The sequence below is a fragment of the Schistocerca cancellata genome, chromosome 2, assembly GCF_023864275.1.
Source record: "Schistocerca cancellata isolate TAMUIC-IGC-003103 chromosome 2, iqSchCanc2.1, whole genome shotgun sequence".
Lineage (NCBI taxonomy): Eukaryota > Metazoa > Arthropoda > Insecta > Orthoptera > Acrididae > Schistocerca > Schistocerca cancellata.
This window is the reverse complement of record NC_064627.1, coordinates 259,220,994-259,239,896: the sequence shown is the minus strand read 5'-3', so window position 1 is coordinate 259,239,896 and position 18,903 is coordinate 259,220,994. Positions and strand designations below refer to the sequence as shown.

General features: G+C 36.2%; 1 protein-coding gene across 2 annotated transcripts in view; it reads right to left on the bottom strand.

The window, feature by feature from the left end:
- The window catches only part of LOC126161596 (long-chain-fatty-acid--CoA ligase 1), a 493,689-nt gene that overhangs the window by 44,069 nt on the left and 430,717 nt on the right, over window positions 1-18,903 (bottom strand). For both annotated transcript variants that reach the window (XM_049917543.1, XM_049917544.1), the window contains exons 4-7: window positions 6,636-6,905; window positions 6,221-6,420; window positions 5,727-5,927; window positions 5,309-5,526 (exon numbers count right to left, since the gene is read on the bottom strand). In XM_049917543.1, coding sequence (XP_049773500.1) covers window positions 5,309-5,526; window positions 5,727-5,927; window positions 6,221-6,420; window positions 6,636-6,905 — 889 coding nt within the window. The remainder of the gene's footprint in view (window positions 1-5,308; window positions 5,527-5,726; window positions 5,928-6,220; window positions 6,421-6,635; window positions 6,906-18,903) is intronic.

Genomic DNA, 18,903 nt, shown 5'->3' with positions numbered 1-18,903 from the left:
ATTTTAGAAGCTAGAGCTTGTCAGTGGATCCTACAGTGAGAGCCAATAAGATTATGATTTCGTTTCTTTGGCAATAATCAGGAGCCAGAACGTGAACCTAAAATGGTTGGTGCTCTGTCATTACAAATTCCCACAACTCTGTCCCAAGGCAAACACTTTTCAACCAAAAATTTCATTATCAGCAGAAAATACATCAGAATCTTTTGATGTTGTTTCCAAGTTTTTAGAAAAAAATAGTTCTTCCATTATTTTCTTCTCATCCACAGATCAATAGTATACTGTGAAGTAATATTGATGAGCTGTATTAGTAGAATAATCACACTGCAAGGCAAAAAATGGGGGCATATTTTCAGTCTTTTAACTACCCGTTCCTTTACATTCAGTGCCATTTGCACACTGTTGTTTGAAAGAGGCTTATTGTCCATTTTTCACTGGATATCTTCTGCAAAAACAATTATGGTTGCTTTGAGAATGGAAAGTTTGGGTAACGTCTCACCAATAGTATGAGACTTTTGTTTTGTTTTTTGCTATTAAGAGAGAAATGTCATATTATGATGCTTCAATAACTTTTCATTTTCCTGCTGAAAGACACCAGTAGAGTCCAGTCTCATGTGATTTTAATTTTTTTCCCAACAAAACGCTATTTTAGTTTATTTTTCAACACAAAGTGAGCTATTGTTGGATGATGTTCCAGATGCACATGCTGCAGTGAGTCATTACTGAGGATATTATCACACAAAACACACTGTGGCATTGGATGTTATCTTTTTCAATTAAGTTGAATCCGTACTTAATATATTCTTCATTATACAATGTTCTTTTAGCAGACATTTTCACTGAGTGCACAAAACCAATAAAAATACTGTTTAGGTCTACAGAACACAATAGACATACGACTGAGCTAAGAATGCATATTTCAGATTGAACGAATGTGTTGTACCAACAGTCACTTGGCGATGTTGCCAGCTCTACAAAAAAAAATGCACTTGCTACAGAAATAAGAATATAAAATTCTTGACCTATCTAACAGAATGATCCTGCTTCCTTCTGAACCATCTACAGCCCCTTCCCAAATACCAATAAATCTCTCATCCCCCCCCCCCTCCTTCTCCCCCTTGGGTTGGAAACCATTGCTATACAGCAAACTGTCACATCACACTAGTAGTACAACCCAAGAAGAAAATTCAAAGAGTTGGGCAAGAGGTTGGAAAGATAAGTCTGTGAACTTGTTTACTGATGCACTAAGCTGTATGAAATGGGATTTTTCTGTATGAAACACAGACTGGACAAATTAATGTTAAAATTATGTTTGATAGATTCTTCACAAATATTATTGATATGTGGTACACTTTTTCATCTGTAAGAAACACTCATTTTACAGATAAGCTTTAAACAAAGCTGCCAGACTGTTATACTAAAGAACTTAAAGCACTGGGGAACAAATTTTGTTACTACAAAGTGTATATAGAAATAACTGTAAGATAGATACTAAATAGGCTGATATGGATTGTAGGATGTACCTGAAGTACAATTTTTTGTAAAACTATGATGCTGAAGCAGCAAAAAAAGTTAGTCTTTGAAAGCTTTACAGAAACTGCTCCAAATAAGAGCTAAGTGGCTTGGCAGATTATCATGCAGAACACTCTTCTGCCCACACAAATGAAGTGCCACTTGAACCAGAGACAAACTGAACAAGTTCTGTGTGTCCTCAGCAAAAGAAATTGGAGACAGAATCAACGTGGCCAACACATCTGTAAATTAACTGCTTGGCAAGCAACTGCCACTGAATCAGTCTTTACAGTGGAAAATTATCAATCAACTACTGTCATAATTGCTGTAACAAATTATCCAACTCTAAAAATATGTGTAATTATTGACTATCCAACTACATCATCAAGAGAACTTTTCATTTGATCAGTGAAACTTTAGCAAACATTTTTAACTAATGTCTTCAGTTTGGAATTTTTCATGAATCATTAAAAATTTCAAAAGTCATACAACTTTTTTTTTTTTTTAAAGGAGGCAATACTCCTCCAAAAATTGACACCTGCCTCAGTAGTTCCTGCAATTTCCAAAATATTTGAAACTGTTGTATACAGTCTAGTAAGTGATTACTTTGAATAAGATAAACTCCTTTCAGACAATCAGTTTGGATACAGATGGGCAAAAAATACAACTTCCGCATTTCTTAACATCATAAACTAGATAATCACTGCTTTTGAAAATAACAAAAATAAGGGCTCACTTACATGATTTAAATGAAATCATCATTGCATTCCTTATGAAATATTGCTTGAGAAACTTGAATTCTGTGGGGCACTAAATACATCAATGAAAATAATTGCTTCATACTTAAGTAATAGGGAACAGTATGTCTCAATGAGAGATGGACATTCTCTGATGAAAATTATTGAGACAGGGATACCACATAAATCAGTTATTGGACTATTCTGTTATGTAATTGCAATCAATGATTTGCCACATCATGTTTCTCAGCTATACATATGACAACAATAATTGCATCTCTTCAAAATACACCAGTAATGCAACAAATGTCAATGGTATCACTAGATGCTGCGATGGAATGGTTCGCCACTAACAAACTTCTGTGTAACCCTAAGAAGAACATGACTCATCATTTTCTGTTAGGACTATCTAATGATACAAAAGGTATAACAGATCAACTTACAGCATTCCATACTAACACCAAGTCACCCCAGGGAGAACACATCGGTCATATATGCAAAAGAATATCAAAGGTAACATACATAATATGGAAAGTGAGATATATAAGTACTTCAGAATATTTAAGGTAGACATATAAGGGTTGGCACTTTAATAGTGTCAACTATTTATTTACAGCTCGTACAAAATAGGTGTGTGTTTCAAAGTTTTACTGACCTTCAAAGTAGTCACCAGCATTGTGTATAACCCGTTGCCAGCGATTTGGAAGTCGTAGGTTACTCTTAGCAGTGCCAGTTGCGCTGACAGTTCGAGCGGCATGGTCTGTTGCCTGAGGAATCTGTGTAGTTCTGAAGCAAATGCCGCAAAGTGTTTCCTTCAGTTTAGAAATCTAGTTGAATTTGCGAGGGCTTAAGTCAGGGGAGTGCAGTAGGTGGCATAGCACTTAGCAGCCCCATCAGCCAAACAAATCAGTAACAGCTTGAACTATAATGCTTGAGCATTGTCCTGCGAAATGATGATCAGGTCCTGCAGAAAGTGTCATCATTTCTGTCTCTCTGCTGTTCATTTTTGGAACACAACCTATGACCAGTTTAGAGACAGAAGTGATGACACTTTCTGCAGGACCTGACCATTATTTTGCAGGACAATGCTCAAGCACGTACAGTGCAGGCTGTTGCAGATTTGTTTGACTGATGGGGCTGCTAAGTGCTATACCACCTACTGCACTCCCCTGACTTAAGTCCTCATAAGTTCAACTCGATTTCTAAACTGAAGGAAACACTTCACAGCATTCGCTTCAGAACTGCTGCAGATTCGTCGGGCAATAGACCGCACCGCTCGAACTGTGAACACAACTGGCATTGCTAGGAGTATCCTAAAACTTCCACATCGCTGACAACAGGTTATACACACTGCTGGTGACTACTCTGAAGGTCAGTAAAACTTTGAAACACATATCTATTTTGTACGAGCTGTAAATAAATAGTTGCCACTATTAAAGTTCCAGCCCTTGTATTTTTGACTGTTACAGTCTCATATTTCTTATGAACTGCTGGAATGGGCACACACTGCACATATTTAGTAACATACTAAAGATACAATAAAAGAAAGTCATAAGTGAAATGTATAGGATTAGATCACTGTTGACCTGTACATCAGGACAACACTAGGGGAAAAATTGCAAAGGATGTTCCACGAGATATTCCAAGACAGAGACTGGTAAAAGCAGCTCAATTGCCCAAAGTCAGAGTCCTAAAAGTCTTTAGCAAACTAAAATTCTCAGCACAGTCCATGTCATGCAAATAATTACAAATAAAATTGTGTAACTAGTTGGCTAATATCTATATTATAATATAAAAAATTTTTTGATGCACACATTGAAACTTAAAATGTATGGCTCTATGTATGTAATTGTGTCATTATGTATATTGATGTTATCTATATGAGAGGAAGACTATTCAATTTCATATATGGCCTATGGGGAATAAAGATGAAGAGAGCATGAGTTGGGTTTCACATGAGTGATCTTTCAGAATCCATGCTGACTGGTGTGAAGAAACTCATTTCATTTGAGATACTTCATCCTGCCTGAACTCAGAACGTGTTCTCCGATTCCACGAACATTCAATAAATGAGAAGGGACATTAGGTCTGCAGTTGTGTATGTGAAATGAAGATGATTATTTTATGCAATAATCTATTTCCTAATCTCATTAGTGCCCAATTATAAGGAAGTGATTTTTGTCACATATTTATTCTTTCATTCACTTATTCATGCAGACTGTTCTGTAAATCTCATCATGAAAGAGAACCTTCAGTGATGTAGGATAAGTCAATAGGCTGGAGTAGCTATTGTAGGCTTAGTAACGTAGCAAGAAAGCTACTTGGAAAAAAGAGCTTCTGCTCTTAGACTATTCATCTTCCATGTGTAATATGCTGTAGATGAATGTGTTACAAAAGAATATCAAGTTAAAATGGTTTTTAGTAGTAGAGTATAATAGAATGAGCTATATAAAATTATTTAAATATAGGACGGATGGAGTTCATAAAATAAGAACTCAAGAACTTTAATGAATCTTTATAGTCACTGGGTTTGCTTGACAATGTAACGTTTTATGTATGTTATCAGGTACTAGGAGACATTCAGAAATGATGATGATTGCCATAGGACTCACAAAGTGGAATGGTTTCCAAACTGGCACAAAGAAAAGAGAAATTTTACAGTTGGGCATAGACTATATTTTATCTTCACTGAAATATGTTGTTTTCACTGTATTACTAAAACATTTAATGCAGGATAAGATAGTTAAGGTATATCTCTGTACCCAATTAGAAAAAGATGCCACAATTTTTGCTTCTTGACTTATCACAAAAGAACAAACACTGCTTAATGGAAGATTGACAAAGAAATCCTACATTGCAGCTGTGAAATGTTTGGCTGCTAAATGAGCCAGGAGGGGGAAATGGGGAAAGAACTCTCCTTTGGATAACCTGAAAATGAATTTTCTTTTGATGCAGTTAGCCCTCTTTCTGGAGAAGTTTCCTTTTCATACGATGATCTTAGGCACGTGCTTGTGTATAAATAATATCAGCTAATAGACTGTGTAAATATGTAACACCATTACCTTTTAATTTCACTTTCCTTAGTTCTCAGTGCCATATTGAATAACAATTTCTTAATTAATGAACCACTTATTTCAGCCATCACTTTGTCATAGATGCGATTTAGTAAGCGTGGAACTGCAGGCATTACTGTTGGATGAAGTGCTTTGCAGTCATCTGACAGTCTTCGAATATCTCCAGTGTAAAAACCAACAGCACCACCAACCAGATACATGCCATTCTGTAACAAGAAAATTTCAAGACTTTTCCCCATTCATATTTTATAATTCTCAACAGAACAAAGACTTCTTTGTCCCAAACAGTAACAATATGAATATCAATATCGACATCAACATCAACATAGCTTCCTACAGTAACTGTAGAAATGGCAGAAGTAGGTAATAAAGTAACAATGAATATAAAACAGTAAATTATATTCACCTCACAGCATCGTTCTAGCATATGTGCCAAAGGTAAGAAAGATATCATGACGTCATTGCAATTTGGCCGGTGATCTCCTAACTGCAGGATTACAGCACACACTGCAGCTACAACATTTGAATGAGTCAGCATTACACCCTTGGGACTACCTGTTGTCCCAGATGTGTAGCATACTGTGCAAAGGTCAGTTGGCTTTGGTGGCTGAACAACATAAAAAACAAATGAATTTAACTGGGTTTGTATTCTGAACTATGCACTGATATGTTAACACAATGAATATTTTTCATACAAATAATGAACTACTAATGGGAGTTCCTGATGCTGGTAAATTTATTTTTCTTTGTTAGAGCAGCACCCGCAGTTTCAAATGTACTTTTGCATGTTTGATACAATATTAGAATGTGCTTAATACAATGAACTTACTGTCCTTCAGAAATATACAAAAAACAAATTCTGTTTATAGTTTTGCACATTTTATATAAAGGTTCACTCACCTGCTCTCTGTTATCTTTCTGGGCTCCAAGTTTCTCAACTTCTTCAAAGCGGATTATTTCTACACCTCTGTTTTTTGCCCTCTGATTTGTAGCTGGCCGAACCTCTTTGATTACTATTAATTTCCTTAAACAACGTGGTGATCGATCCAACAGCATATTACATTTTGCATCATCCTCACATATAACTAAATTTATTTCCGCTATAAGGAAAAAATTTTTTTTTAACTTAGATTTTTTTCAGTTTTATTGTATGTTTAATTATTTAGCATGAAATTGATACAAGAATAAATTCAAAAGATTTATACATTATAGATATACTTTAAGTGGTTTGTAGTGGAGTGCAAATAAGTAAATACCACATCTTATTTTTGTTGCAGGCTTTTCTTTCTATTAAGAAATCAACATAGAGACATACCTTGTTTGATTATATAAGCACAAGCATCAGGTCCCAAAGTATCATAAAGAGGTACTATCACCATTGAATAGCAATATGCACCCTGCTCTGTTATGATCCATTCAGGGCAGTTCTGACTGTAGATACCAACAAATGTTGTTGGTGAAGGTGTCAGTCCCAAGGCCACCAGCCCCGAACCAAAATTTTTAGCTCTAAGGAGAGCTTCATTGTAATTAAGCCACTGATATGGTCTGTTGGGTCCCTCACGCCATCCAAGGCATGGTCCATTATCTGAAAATTATTAGGTGTCTTATTAAAGGACAACTTAGCCAGAAAATGAACAACAATATTTTTAGATAATTCTACTATACAACAAATTATATAGACAGCTAACAGTGTTCATTGTAGCTATATAAACGTGTTGTGTTTTTGACATAGTAAATAAAGCAGCAGATAGGTAACTTATGTTAAGCAGCAGTGGCTGTTCTCAAAGTAGGTGTTTTCTTCCACATGTGTAAATTAATCTAGAAATAATTCCTATGACCATCAATTAGAGCAGACTGGCATATAATAATAAGTATATAATGAGTTTCTCGTGCCACCTACAAAATTTCGTGCTCTACCATGTCATCTGTGAACTGAGTGACTCATTTACAAAAAAATGGTAATTTCAGAGTCTTACCACATCCCCAGACAACCATTGAATTAGTCATAGTTGTTTCATTAGTATACTCTACAGGAATATCCTGCAGAGGCTGCTGCCACAATTTTATGTAAGAATTTACTTGTTCTGCATCCTGGAAGGATCCTTCATTATGAGATTTTCAGAATGTGATATATGAATTAAAACAGCAACTGTTAAGAGAAACATGGTATGCAACCTATGTGTACACCAAGTGATCGAAAGTATCTGGACACCTGGCTGAAAATGGTTTACAAGTTTGCGGTGCCCTACATTGATAATGCTGGAATCCAACATGGTGCTGGCCCACCCTTAGCCTTGATGACATCTTCCACTCTCACAGGCATATGTTCAATCAGGTTCTGGAAGGTTTCTTGCAGAATGGCAGCCCATTCTTTATGGAGTGCTGCACTGAGGAGAGATATCGATGTTGGTTGAAGAGGCTTGGCAGGAAGGATTCAGGTCAGGATTCTGTGCTGGCCAGTCCATTACAGGGATGTTATTGTCATGTAACCATTCCGCCACAGGCTGTGCATTATGAACAGGTGCTCGATTGTGTTGAAAGATGCAATCGCCATCCGTGAATTGCTCTTCAACAGTGGGAAGCAAGAAGGTGCTTAAAATATGAAAGTAGGCCTGTGTTGTGATAGTGCCATGCAAAACAACAAGGGGTGCAAGCCCCTCCATGAAAAACACAACCACACCATAACACCACCGCCTCCGAATTTTACTGTTGGCACTACACACGCTGGTAGATGATGATCACCGGGCATTCGCCATACCCACACCCTGCCATCAGATCGCCACATTGTGTCTCATGATTTATCACTCCACACAACATTTTTCCACTGTTCAATCATCCAATGTTTATGCTCCTTACACCAAGCTTGGTGTCACTTGGCATTTACCAGTGTGATGTGTGGCTTATGAGCAGCCACTCAACCATGAAATCCAAGCTTTCTCACCTCCCGCCTAAGTGTCATAGTACTTGCAGTGGATCCTGATGCAGTTTGGAATTCCTGTGTGATGGTCTGGATAGATGTCTGCCTATTACACATTATGACCATCTTCAACTGTCGGCGGTCTCTGTCAGTCAACAGACAAGGTCAGTCTGTACGCTTTTGTGCTGTACGTGTCCCTTCATGTTTCCACTTCACTATCACATCAAAAACAGTGGATGAATGGATGTTTAGGAGTGTGGAAATCTTGCGTACAGATGTATGACACAAGTGACACCCAATCACCTGGCCACCTTTGAAGTCCGTGATTCCTGCAGAGCACCCCATTATTCTCTCTCACGATGTCTAATGACCTCTGAGGTCACTGGTATGGAGTACCTGGCAGTAGGTGGCAGCACAATGCACCTAATATGAAAAATGTATGTTTTTGGGGGTGTCCAGATACTTTTGATTACACAGTGTATTTTCACTGAGTGTAAGACTAGAAGATGAGGAAACTAGTTAGTACGTTTCTACTTTGTTTCACTGATCATTTAATCCTGCACAGGGCCAGGTACTATTTTTTTTGTGCAGCACTTCTCTGCTATTTTTGACAATTGTATATAGTTTGTTACTCAGAAATTGTAGCGAGATTTAAATGAAGTGACCCCAACTGATAATGTCAAAATTCTAATGAACCATTTGAACATACAAGTTGCAAAAGAACAACTGTTTCAAAATATTGTTGCCAACTATCCTGCCCACAACAGAATAAATAAAAATGGCAAAAGACTTATTGACATGTGTGATGCCTTTGATCTTATCTTTAACTTATGTCTACTTATTTCAAGAGAGATCACAGGAAAAAGAAAATTTGCACTCTTCGTAAGAAGATTTTGGTGATACTCAGTTGGACCTTATTGCAGTATGTGGCCATGGTGGTCTAGTAGGTGGGGCACTGGACTCCAGTTCTGAAGGTTTCAATGGAATGGGTCAGCGCTCCCCTCCCTCCCTACACCCCCCCCCCCCCCCCCCCCCGCGCTCTCTCTCTCTCTCTCTCTCTCTCTCTCTCTCTCTCTCTCTCTCTCTCTTTCTCTCTTTCTCATATTGTAGAGAAATGATACTCACATTGAATTTATGGAATCAAAATTAAAAATCTAAGTTATTCACACCTGATACGTAAAAATATGGGTGTGGAGTCTGAGAAGAATTTTGAAAAAATATGTCTAAGGACCTGATAGTGGTCTTTGTAGACTTTAAGAAAGCCTATGTTTCAGCTGACCAGGAAGTATTGTTTGACATATTTTAGAATTTGGAAATTATCAAGCAAACTTTGATACATTCAAAAATAAAATTCATGGGAGAACATTCCAACGTGTTTCTAATTAAAACTGGTGTTCAACAGGGTGATGGGTGGACCCAAGTTCTGTTCAGTTATGTGTTAAAGAAGATCATCTGAGAATGAGAAAAGGAACTAGCCAGAAAATATTTAATGAACAAAATTTATATTGGATTTTTGAAGAATGGTGTTTTAAGTCAACTGCCTTGCATTTGGAAATGACTTGGCGATCTTGCAGAAACACACAGACAGTTCTGCAACAGGTAACTTTGGTGAAGAACAAAAATCTGACCTATTTCCTTCCAAGAAAAAGTACACAACGAATGCCTGAAGAGCACCTCATCACCCATCAGAATATGATAAAATGGAAAAGTACATAATTTCAGTTACCTTGGTGAAATCATACAGAAGAAAAAATAGTGAAAACAAGCCCATGTCAGCAGGAGAGAGAATAGTACTGCCACTTTTCATAGGGCACATGTCCCATACAAGACAAAGACAATCTCAAGGAAAGCTGAATTCAGGCACTGTACCACTGATTGTTTATCTATTGGTTGGAGTAAGAGAACCCAAAAAGTGAGAGTGCAAGATCCTTCAGAAAACAATTGTTCCAAAGATAACAGACAAACCATAAGACTGTGAATAAGAGAAGAATTATATGTAGATAATGAAGTCAGTAAGGAAATTATGACAAATTCTACAATCTAAGGATGTGGTTGGTGTTGAGAAACGGCCGGTGGTGAGAGAAAGAATGTAATGCTTTTGGGCTGCAAAAAAGGCTTCCTAATATTCATTATAATTACTTAACATGGTATCTAATGATCCAAAATGAGAGAAGTAATGTTACTGAGCAGTTGGACCTGAAGTTGAGGAAAACAGCACAATGGGAAAGAAAAAGAGGGAAGTGCATACGAGCATTGCTACAATATAAGGAGATGACAAGGATGGAAATACCAAAAGAGAGAATTTAAGACATGTCAGCCATGTGTTAAAAAGCTAGTTCTAATGTGCAATATTCTAACAAGTCCACTATAGGAAAAAAAATTATTAAATCATTCATTTAGTGAGCAAAGATACTATCAAGATTGAAAAAACTTTTAATAAAACTTTGTGATCTGGGTAGTAGGTCAAGTGACACTTTGTAGAACACTTCTTAGTTCAGTTCAAGCAAAAAGAAAACATAATCGGACAATTCTGTAAGGGGTCCAGTGAAAAAGCAGTTATAGTGAGGCAATGCAGAGGCCCTTTTTGACAGGATGTCTAACTCTAAATAGGTAAGTTCTGTGTGAGTACATGGCAAATAGCTCAGTAGTAACTTTGAATTACTTAATAGGGTGTGTTTTGGAAGTTTCTATGGTGAGAGTTCTGTTTTGTGTGAATTAACACTCCAAACAAAGAATTTGAGAAGAGCAGCTTGCTTTTGTCTGGGGATGGGGCTTTTCTGACAGTACTACACCACTAAGAAATTAACTGTTATTTACCTGATTACATTTGACAGACAAAAATAGTATTAGGATGAAATTAAATACCTTTACCTAACTAAGTTTGCTTAAAGAAGAGGAAGATGGCAGAAGCTGGGATGCAAAAGGACTTTTGGAAAGAGTAAAATAAAAAGAAACAATGAAAATATGAGGTGGGATCAAAAAATACAGTGAATGAATTTTTGTAGCAGCAACTGCTGATGCTAAAACTATGTCATGCAATTAGTCTGATGGCCTGATCTGTTTAGATGGACAGCAACATCAAGTAGGAACACATTCTGACTTGTCAGTCAGTGTCCAGAGATGCTAGAGTGAGGTGGTTTACCAAGTTTATCGCACATCATGGATTTAGAACATTAAGTATTGATCCAAGTTGCAAGAAAGTGCCTAGAAACACAAAGTATTGAAATAAGTATGTGGTAATAATTCTGTAACCCTGAAAACTGTTTAAAAGTGATATGAACAGTTTAAAAGTGTAAATGAGATGGCAAAATGTGAGCAATGTTTGGGACATTCATTAACACCAAAAACAGTAGAAACATGTGAAAAGGTGCCAAACAGGCAAATAACTATTTGAAATCTTAACTAAGAACTTAGCATCTTGTGTAGGTCTGTACAAAGCCTTTTAATGGATAATTTACAAATGAGATGAGTGAGCACAAAATCCCAGACTTTTGAGTGATGAACAGAAGGAAAGTGATATACTAGTTTGCACATAGTTGAAAGATTGTCTTCACTCAGGTCATGTCAAAAATTATAACTAGACATGACACTTGGGCCTAGGGGTACAGCCCTGAGATGAAAATTCAGAGTTCCCAATGGAAAACCAGTAAATCTCCTTGCCATAAAAAAGCCTGTCAGTTAAAATTGAATATTAAAGTCATGCTCTTATGTTGAGGACTTAGTGTGACCAGAGCTCATTCCAAGGGAACAACTGTAAATGCCATATTTTACCTTGGTGTACTGCAATGTTTGTGAAACAATGTTTGGAGAAAGAGACCAGAAAAAATGGGCCAGTGGCTTCCTTCTTCATGACAACGCACTGTGCCACACCTCACTTTTGATTTGTGAGTTTCTGGTCATGAAAATGTTCCTGTCTGTCCACATTCGCTTTACTCATCAAAGTCAGCACTATGTGACTTCTATCTCTTCCTAAAAATTAAAAGTGTGGTCAAAGGAAATTGTTTTAGCACTATTCCTGACTCTGAGAGGGCAACGACACAGCAGCTGAATGCTTTTCAAAAGAAAACTTGCAGAAATTCTTCTAGTCATGGATTCAATGTTGGACTATGTGAACTGCAAGGCAGGAAACTACTCTGAGGGAGATTAAATCAAGTTCCATGTAAGCTTATTACTTTGTTTCCAATAAAATTATTCATCATATTTTTAATCACACCTCAGATATTCTACATGGTTAACATTCTGAGAGGAGCATGTTTTTTGCTATCAGGGTTTTTTTTTTTGTGGAAAAAGAGAGGAAAGTATTGGGGAATAACAGATTGGTAAAACTGAACTCTTGGGTGACCATATCGTATATGATAAAACTAGAGACATTGTAACTGCTACTGCAGGCAGCCTTCATCAGCTACCCTGCAACAGCAGTCAAAATTTCAGAAGTTTTTTCACATATGATATGGTCACCAACCACAAAGAATTTTATTGGCTTGAAGACTGTAGGCTTGCAAATCTCATACTGTACAGACAGTCCCATATACCCTCCTTTCCCTGGATCCTTCTCTCTTCCTCAATAACTTCAGTATCTTTATCCACGTAAGGAACTCCTGGTTCTAAAAGACAGATATTTGATATCTTTTCATTTGGCACCACTTGATACCAAAACTAGTTCTACACTCAGTCAATGTTTGTGAAACACCATTCATTCATTCATTCATTCATTCCATTTTATTCTTAGTATTCTGTTGATCCAGTATAGATGATTCTGTAATGAAGTACTGCCTGAAGAAAGCTACAAAGATATTCTGCCAGACCTTGATAAGATTTCAAATGGGTGCAAAGTTTGACAACTTGTTTTAAATGTTCATAAATGTAAAAATTGTGCATTTTACAATATGCAAAAACATAGCATCATATGACAAATTGGAAGCAGAAAAGCAAAATAAAAAATGCTGAACACAGTTTTCAAATGTTGCTTAAAGCAAATCTAGGGGCACTGCCCCAATTTAATTCTTTCACCACTGCAAACATGAGTGAAATAGATATTAGTTCCACTGGGTATTGAGAAATAGTTGAATTCACTAAAATTGAAAGCCCCAGGGCCTGATGGCATCCCTATTAGAATCTGTACTGAATTTTCAGCTGAGTTTTGGCCATAATCTATCAAAGATCCCTCTAACAAAATCTGTGCCCAATAGTTGAAGGATGCAAAGATAACACATCTATAAGAGGAGTAGCAGAAGTGACCCACAAAATTATCATCCAATATCCTTGACATTGATTTGTTGTAGAATCTTAGAACATATCCTGAGCTCAAACATAATGAGGTATATTGAACAGAATGACCTCTTCTATGCCAACCAGCATGGCTTCCAAAAACACCTGTCTTGTGAAACCCAACTCACACTTTTCTCACATGAAAACTGAGGCAGTCAGGTAGATGCAGTATTTCTTGATTTCTGCGTTTGACTCATTATGACACCTATGCTAATTATGGTAAGTACAATTGTATGGGGTATTAAGTGGGATTTGTCACTAGACTTATTGCTTCTTGATAGGGAGGAAGCAGCATGTTTTCTCTGATGTATTCAAAAGCTAGCACTGTGGCTACAGAGCAACAGCAGTGAGAAAATGAAATTGGTACTTCCCTCAACCAGCCAAGAACAAGTTGGCCACAATTAACATGTGCTTAAGCATTCAGAAAAACATTGCAGAATGATATAAAGTACAATTAAATATTTAAATGTTGTCACAATACTGTGCCATGTGATGTAAAACCATACACATGTTACACATTTTGAGTTGATCATAGCCTGCTGATTAGTTTCCACAACAATCCACTTTTTATGAAGTTGCAAAAGTTCAAACTACTAGAACACTGCAATTTTGGATTTAGATCCCTTTTTATGTAAAAACTTACTGTAGAGATTTTTTTAATGTTCCTCTTATTTGTCAAGTTATTAAGTAAAAACTTATTTTTGTACTAAAATCTGTAAAATCGTAATAAATTAACTAGCCTTTACAAGTATGTTACAATGACAAAATTACAGCAATATGTTCATTGGGAGAAATTATGGAGCTGTATTGCATTTCAGAATAGTTATGTAACTTTACAGTGGAACAGAGATCAGAGGTCGCATCATACTCTCTATTCCTTTAGAAATATTCTTTAAGAGTTATTTAACTAATGATTTTATGGAACATACATGGCATGCAGTATTGCTCATAGAACATATGTGATGTAGTTAATCTTCAAAAAACAAAAATACCTAAGATCTTGCAATCAGAAAGAGCGCCATTCAATCATTGCCGCAGGCCCTTAAGGTGTTCTAATTGCAGTTATTCTATTTTCTGTCTGGTGTGAAACCAAATTGACAGAATAAAAGGACCACCACAGCAGTATATGAGAATTTATTCGATTGTCATCAGTTGCTCATGATGTATCTTGCAACACTTCAGGATGTGCTGTACTTCTCTCTGCAACCATATATGCTAAGCCTTGAATGGCATTGAAGACGACTGACTTATTCTGTATCTGTATTATTTTAGAAAACCACGTGATACATGGTGTAACTCATTCAGCAACTTTAAGGCAAGCAATCAACTGTTCTTAATTAGGATATGAAGTGATAATTAACTATACTTGGAACTTAGAGTAGAGATCATCTCTGAACTGTACTAAGTGTTGATTACGGTGGGAAAACTTTACCGCATTTCAAATATATTAATTTGTGTATGTGAATTCTTCTTGAACACACAGATTTGTTAAAACAGTAGACTTTCATTTATTGCCATTGTTCTGTGCTGCTTTGGATTATAAATAGTGAGTTAGAAAATGTTATTCCAGTTCAGTGAGATGGATTGTGGATCAGAGATTAAGGACAACAGGTGTCTCAATTACTTTCTGGCTGTTTGCACAACACCAGTGGTATTTCAAATTGCACAAACACAAACTAAATGCCGTAAGTACAAACAATATCTCATAAAGCAATAAAAAACTTTAACCTATTAGCCCACAGACAGAGTGTCAACAACAGCTGTACAAATAACTTTGGGTGGGCTGCAGGGAAGCATGTTGTGTTCCTTGCTGTTCATGTTTTGTACTAATGACCTGGCAGATAATACTAATACTAACCTCAGACTTTTTGCAGATTTTGCAGTTATCTATAATGAAGTACTGTCTGAAAAAGTTGTACAAATAATGTGTTCAGTTAGACCTTGATAAGCTCTCAAAGTGGTGCAAATATTGGCAACTTGCTTTAAATGTTCAGAAATGTACCCTTTAAAAAAAAAAAAATTGTGTCCTATGACTACAACACTAAAGAACCACAAATGGACTCTTGTCACCTCATAAAAATACCTGGGAGTGACACTTTGTTGGGATATAAATTAAACGATCACTTGGGCTTAGCCACGGGTAAAGCAGATGGCAGACTGTGATTCATTGGTAGAATACTAGGGATATGCAATCACTTTACAAAGGAGAGTATTTGTAGAACATTCATTGCCACCCATCCTACAATATAGCCCTGGTGTTTCCTTACACTCATAGGATCAACAGGAGATATTAAATACAAACAACGAATGGCAATGCAAATGATCATGGGTTTGACCATGAGATTTTGACATGGAGACACTCAAGAAAATTAATGCAAATTAACCAGAGAAAGCCGACTTACAACGTTTCAAAATCAGCTGTAAATGATGGCTCTAGGAATATGCTACAACCCCAAAAGTATTGCTCCCATGGGACTAAATTAGATTAATTACAGCTCACGGTGTTTAAAAATCATTTTTCCATGTTCCAAATGTAAAGGAATGGGATGAAGGCCTGATAACAGTTGCAGTGAAGTTCTAACTGAAAAAATCTGCAGAGTATTCAGTTGGAACTTTATCAGATTTTACCATGGTTTGCAGAAAACTGATTTAGATGTATATGAGAAGGTACATTCGGGAAAAAGAATCTCTTGGCTGAAGTGCATATCTTTAATCATAACACATCTTCACATATAACCTAAAATTGCTCTAAAGCCCCTATCAGATTACAAAGTAGTTCAACTGAAGCTACTGGTGGCAGACAATGTCTTTATCCCATGACAGTTATGTTGCAGCAAGTGATGATGTATGTGGGTTAACAAAGAGAACAAAACACTGAAAATATTTATTTTGTTTCGACATTATTTTTGGAATGTATGATTAGATTAGATTAGAGATTAGATTAGTACTTGTTCCATAGATCAGGAATACGACACTTCGTAATGATGTGGAACATGTCAGGTTAATAAAAGGTGTCTATACATTACATTACACAAAATATTACATGACACTCAATTTTTTTTTCTTTTTTTTGTGGGGGTTGGGGAAATTACCCACTTACTACATCCAAAAATTCATCTAATGAGTAGAAGGAGTTGAAATTAACAAATTCTTTTCATTTCCTTTTAAATGCCATATGGCTATCTGTCAGACTTTTTGATGCTTTTAGGTAAGTGACCAAAGACTTTTATGGCAGCATAATTTACTCCCTTCTGAGCCAAAGTTAAATTTAACCTTGAGTAGTGAAGATCATCCTTTCTCCTAGTGTTGTAGCCATGAACAATGCTATTACTTTTGAATTCATTCGGATTGTTAATAACAAATTTCATAAGTGAATATGTATATTGTGAGGCTACAGTGAAGATCTCTAGCTCTTTAAATAAATGTCTGCAGGACGATCTTGGTTGAGCTCCAGCAATTATTCTGATTACATGCTTTTGTGCAATAAACACTCTTTTACTCAATGATTAGTTACCCCAGAATATGATGCCATACGAAAGCAGAGAATGAAAATAGGTGTGGTAAGCTAATTTACTGAGATGTATATTGCCAAAATTTGCAATGACCCTAATAGCATAAGTAGCTGAACTCAAACGTTTCAGCAGATCTTCAGTGTGTTTTTTCCAGTTCAACCCCTCATCAATGCATACTCCTAGAAATTTTGAATATTCTACCTTAGCTACTGATTTCTGATTGAAGTCTATATTTATTAATGGTGTCATTCCATTTACTGTGTGGAACTGTATATACTGTGTTTTGTCAAAGTTTAATGAGAGCCCATTTGCAGAGAACCACTTAATGATTTTCTGAAAAACATAATTTACAATTTCACTAGTTAATTCTTGTCTGTTGGATGTGATAGCTATACTTGTATCATCAACAAAAAGTACCAGCTTTGTATCTTCGTGAATATAGAATGGCAAGTCATTAATATATATTAAGAACAGTAGAGGACCCAAGACCAAACCTTGCAGCACCCCATTCTTGATTGTTCCCCAGTTTGAGAAATCACCAGTTTTTTGCATATTATGTTAACTGCTTATTTCAACTTTCTGCACTCTTCCATTTAGGTATGATTTAAACCATTTGAGCACTGTCCCATTCATACCACAGTACTTGAGCTTATCTAGAAGTATTCCATGATTTACACAATCAAAAGCCTTTGAGAGATCACAAAAAATCCCAATGGGTGATTTCCGGTTACTCAGAGCACTTAATATTTCATTAGTGAAAATATATATAGCGTTTTCCATTGAAAAACCGATCTGGAAACCAAACTGACATTTTGTTAAAGGTTTATTTTTACAAAGGTGTGAAGCTACTCTACAATACATTACTTTTTCAAGAATTTTGGATAAGGCAGTCAGAAGAGAGATTGGGCGGTAGTTGTTGACATCAGATGTATCCCCTTTTTTAGCAACTCTAATCTCTTCTATCCCATATATATTAAAAAAATAGAAATACTGTAGTCTTAGGAGACTTTAACATTATCTTTCTAGATTATGATAGTAGTAGAGCTGACCTGTTATATATAATGAATACATACAACCTCACACCCATGGTACATTTCCCCACAAGGTTTACGAACTACTGTTCAAGTCTTATAGATAATATTTTCATTGATGAGAATGGAAATACCACTGCAACAGTAAAACAAGTCCTAAATGGTCTTTCAGACCATGATGGCCAATTGCTAACTATCAATGATATATGCCCACACAAGAAGGACAAAGTCTGTAAAAGTCATTTATTTATTATTTTATTTATTTATTTATGCATTTATTTTACCTGGCAAGGGTAATTAATAATGAAAATCTCATGATTTTCAACTGTTATCTTCAACTCATTGACTGGAGTCCAATTTATAAGAGCACTGAAAGTCAATGACAAATTTAACCTATTTATAAATGAATTAATGTGCCACTTTGAAGCTGTCTTCCCTCTAAGAACTGCAAAGAACAAGCACCAGAGTCATACCAGCAAACAGTGGCTCACAAAAGGAATAAAAACATCATGTAGGACTAAAAGACTGCTTTATGTTTCTCTCAGAAATACAAATGATCCTGAAATAAGAGCTCATTTTAAAAGGTACTGCAAGATCTTGAATGAAGTTCTAATAAAGGCAAAAAGTATGTTCATAAAATCAGAAATATAGGGTTACTACAAATGATTGAAGCGATTTCACAGTTGTACAATAACTTTATTATTTGAGGTATTTTCACAATGCTTTGCACACACATACAAAAACTCAAAAAAGTTTTTTTAGGCATTCACAAATGTTCGATATGTGCCCCTTTAGTGATTCGGCAGACATCAAGCCGATAATCAAGTTCCTCCCACACTCGGTGCAGCATGTCCC